This window comes from Myotis davidii, unplaced genomic scaffold (genome assembly GCF_000327345.1).
Source record: "Myotis davidii unplaced genomic scaffold, ASM32734v1 scaffold147, whole genome shotgun sequence".
Taxonomy (NCBI): domain Eukaryota; kingdom Metazoa; phylum Chordata; class Mammalia; order Chiroptera; family Vespertilionidae; genus Myotis; species Myotis davidii.
In genome coordinates this window covers 10,094,531-10,098,121 of record NW_006383010.1, presented here as the reverse complement: position 1 = coordinate 10,098,121, position 3,591 = coordinate 10,094,531, and the positions used below count along the sequence as shown (strand labels likewise).

Sequence of the window (3,591 nt, the reverse complement as noted above, 5' to 3'; positions counted from 1 at the left end):
TTCCCTCTCAGATCCAAGGGATGACGGCCTTACCTCCAGACATAGAAAGACCTTCTAAAGCAGAGCCCTCGACGTGCACCTCTCCTTCCTCTTCCCTGCACAGAAGCCTCTCTCCTCAGCTGCTGGTGTGCCTCGCAGTCCTGGGCAGCCTGCTGAGCAGCCTACACTCCTGGTCCTCGTCCTGTGGTCCTTGGTGACGACGTTTTCTGTGATTGGAAACTCGTTTCACGTGCGGGTTAAAGACTCTTGGGGCATGAGGAGTGTGGAGACCTCCCTTTCATCTACTCCGTCCTCCCCGCTCTCCCCAGTCTCCCTGAGAGATGTCATGGGTTCTCTCCTTTTCCTCCGACATGGCTGATAAAATGTATCCATTACCAATAAAGCAAAACTGGCCTGATCAAAATGTGGACCAAGTCAAGCAGAAGTAGAAGAATTCTTTATTTCCTTCTGCATTACATTTACGCAAACACGTGTAATTGCTATTTTAATTTTTAAATGTTGGTTTGGCTTCTATATTCCTTTTAAAAACTGTCAAAGGAAGTACTCTCCACTCCAGTTTCTTCCCCTTTATTGCTCTTTGGGTGTGACTTCCGGAGCATAAACAACGGTCCCCTACCTTTCAGTGTCACCCAGTCCTGTCCTTTTCTGTGAATTCCCCGAGGGCCCCATACCTTAGTGCTTTTTGATGATGCCCATGTTCATCTCTCCATTTATCTGAGTCTGTTGGTACAACCCCTAATCCATCTCAGAGTGCGTCTCCATCCTGCTCAGCGCTGGCCAGGTGAGTTTTTTTGTGAGCTCTGGCACTAAAAAGGAAGAAAGGAAAGAGGCTGTGGGAAACAGAGAACTGGTATCTAACTGATTGTAGGCTGAGGAAAAAATGTAGTTGGCTGCAACCCTGTGCTGTCAGGGGTCCTTTTGGGGGTCCAGGTCAAAGGCCAGACAGTGTGAGCCAGCCGAGGAGGGTGTGAGGTCCACGTAGCACCTCCCTGACTGCGATCAGGGTCACACGTGTTGCCTACTGGCTCAATCCGAGTCACACTTGCTATTGTAGATTTATTTTTATATTAAGTAACAGACTAACTTTCCGTAATGCAGTTGCTACCAACTGACAATCTTGAGTTTTGGGGTTCTCTCTGTAGAGTTCAGCTAAATCTTGTTAAGTGTTCTTTCCTCATGTCTTAAGTTGGGATCATATGAATAAACCAGATGAAAGAAACTTTTTGTGTGGCATCTTGTACACTCCTGGAGAGAAGTGATTCTGTGCAGAGGTTTCCAGTCACACCAATTAAGCACTTTGCATTTTCTATCCTGTGTTTAAGCCCTTTCTCCCCAGCAAACAATGTCTTCAATACCAACTATATTGTCCTTTAAATAAATGTTATGTTTTGGTGTGTTTCCTTCCTGATTCTAAGAATTTTGTCCACATAATGATATGTCTGTAATATTTATGAGGCATATATTATAGTTAGCTTTTCTTCTTTTTATTTTATAACTGCTATATTAGACTTTATTATTTTTCCATCCAAATATTTATATAAGAAATATGATAATCCCAGACATTCCCTATCTGAAATTTTATGTTTGTTTTTCCTTCAGGACGTCTGAATCTAAGATGTCAAAGTAGAATGATTTCCTTTGGAAATTATGTAATGTTATCTGCTTTCATTGTTCTTGGTAAGGAAGGTAAACATACTGGCTAGAAAAGGATACATACCTTTTGGAAGCTTGCATTTTTGGAGAAATGGGAATCTATTTTTTCAGTTGATGTTGCTAAGAATAAAGCTGTCATTGTTCTGCTACAAATTCTTATGAATATATAGAATTTTGAGAAATTGACTCTATTTGAAATTGCAATAGGTTATCTATTGAAGACTTGGTAAGATTCTGATTATATTCTGAGTTTGCTCTTAACATTGGAAGACCTTCCTGGACAGCCCAGGCTTGTCATTGCTGCGCTGGATCCAGTCACATTATCTGTCCTGGGCTGGGAGTGCCTGGGTCCTGAGGGGAAACGCAGCCTCCGTACAACGGTCGCAGTTTGATTGTTAAAGCAGGTAGGGTGGGGAGAGGAGAGACCTACATATGATGAAACCAATATTCATCCAGGCCCTGTGAGGTTGGGGGTGTCTTGAGTGATCAGTTTCTCTGAAGGGGATCAAACAGGATCAAAGGAGTCCTGGGAGTGAGAAGAGTGGTACAGTCAGCAGCAGCAGACACATTCGGGGTTTTGAACTTTCCCCTAATGGCGACAGAGGCCAGTGAGGAGTGGCAGACAGGAGGATGTTTACAGGTAGTATCTACCTGCCTGATACAATTTGCTCAACCAAATGCTTATTGTTGGCTATACTGGCCATTTCCAGTTTTTCAATATGATCAACATTGCTATGGGTAACATTCTTATAATTAAAACTTTCATATCTATAAATATTTCCTCACAATAAGTTACCATAAGTGCAAGTACAGATGTAAAAATTATATATTTTTGAGAATTTTTATTTAATAATTATAAATATTTGAGAATTTTGATGATTATTGCTAGATGTCTTCAGCTTGTTCAAATTATTCTCCAAGAGTTTAGAAAAGAATTCAATCTATATCTATTGTCTGTCTACAAAGAGAGTATGATAATTCAAATATGGTAAAATGATCACAATTGAGGACTCTGGATGAAGGATATAGGAGTTTGTTTGTTTTTTAAATATTATTCTTACAACCTTTCAGCTAATGAAAAGCTTATTCATCATCATGGACCATCACTTCTCCATAGACTATTTGGACCAGGAACCTCGCTTATATGTTAGTTTGACCATCTTAGCCCTGCATGACCTTGATCGACAGTTGTATCCAAATCCAGCAGAGTCAAACTGGCAATTTATGAGCAGAAAGTGGTCAATTGCATAGACTCATGGCAGGATTCTTAACTCCCTTGGCCAGAGCTGTGTTGCATGGAAAATATAAAGAGTCGTGGAAAACTGTTACAAAGTTTAGCAGGCTTACTGTAGAACTTCTCAGTCTTTAGTATGTAAACGTGCATATGAAAGTCCAAGAGGAGTTCTGTAGTGTGAAACATTACCCAGACTCATTGGCCACTGTACCTCTGTTGTAGTGGAGGAACATTATCCAAAAAACAAGCTGTGGAGCAAACAACTTTCCCAGCAAAGCATGTCCAGCGTTCTCTCCCTCTCTCTCTCTCTTTCTCTCTCTCTCTCTCTTTCACTTCCTCCCTCCCTTGCACTCTGGCTAAATATCAATGGAAAAAATGTCCTCAGGTGAGGATTAACAAAAAAAAGCGCTCATCAATATTGTTCCATCATACCCGTCTACATTTCTTACATAATCCCATTCTCACCCACCCTGCTTCTTTCCGCTTCCTAAGGAGAAGAGTACGTCACCCTGATGTGACAAAAAGAAACCACAATTCCAAGCACTTCAATCCAGCCCAGAAATGCCTCGAGCTTGAGGATTTTTATATGGACTGTGCAAGTCCAAAAGCAAAACGAGATCTTATGAGTGAGAAAAGTATCCAGCTAAACTTAGCATAATTTAAAACCTAGCTGCAACACTAAGTAATGAAATCATGCTCCTCAA

At 41.1% G+C, this 3,591-nt stretch overlaps 1 protein-coding gene across 1 annotated transcript in view; it reads left to right on the top strand.

Moving 5' to 3' along the window:
* The window catches only part of MOXD1 (monooxygenase, DBH-like 1), an 80,215-nt gene extending 78,815 nt beyond the window's left edge, over positions 1–1,400 (top strand). The window contains exon 11 of the mRNA XM_006778483.2: positions 12–1,400. Coding sequence (XP_006778546.1) covers positions 12–197 — 186 coding nt within the window. The 3' untranslated portion in view covers positions 198–1,400. The remainder of the gene's footprint in view (positions 1–11) is intronic.
* Positions 1,401–3,591: the final 2,191 nt, after the last annotated feature.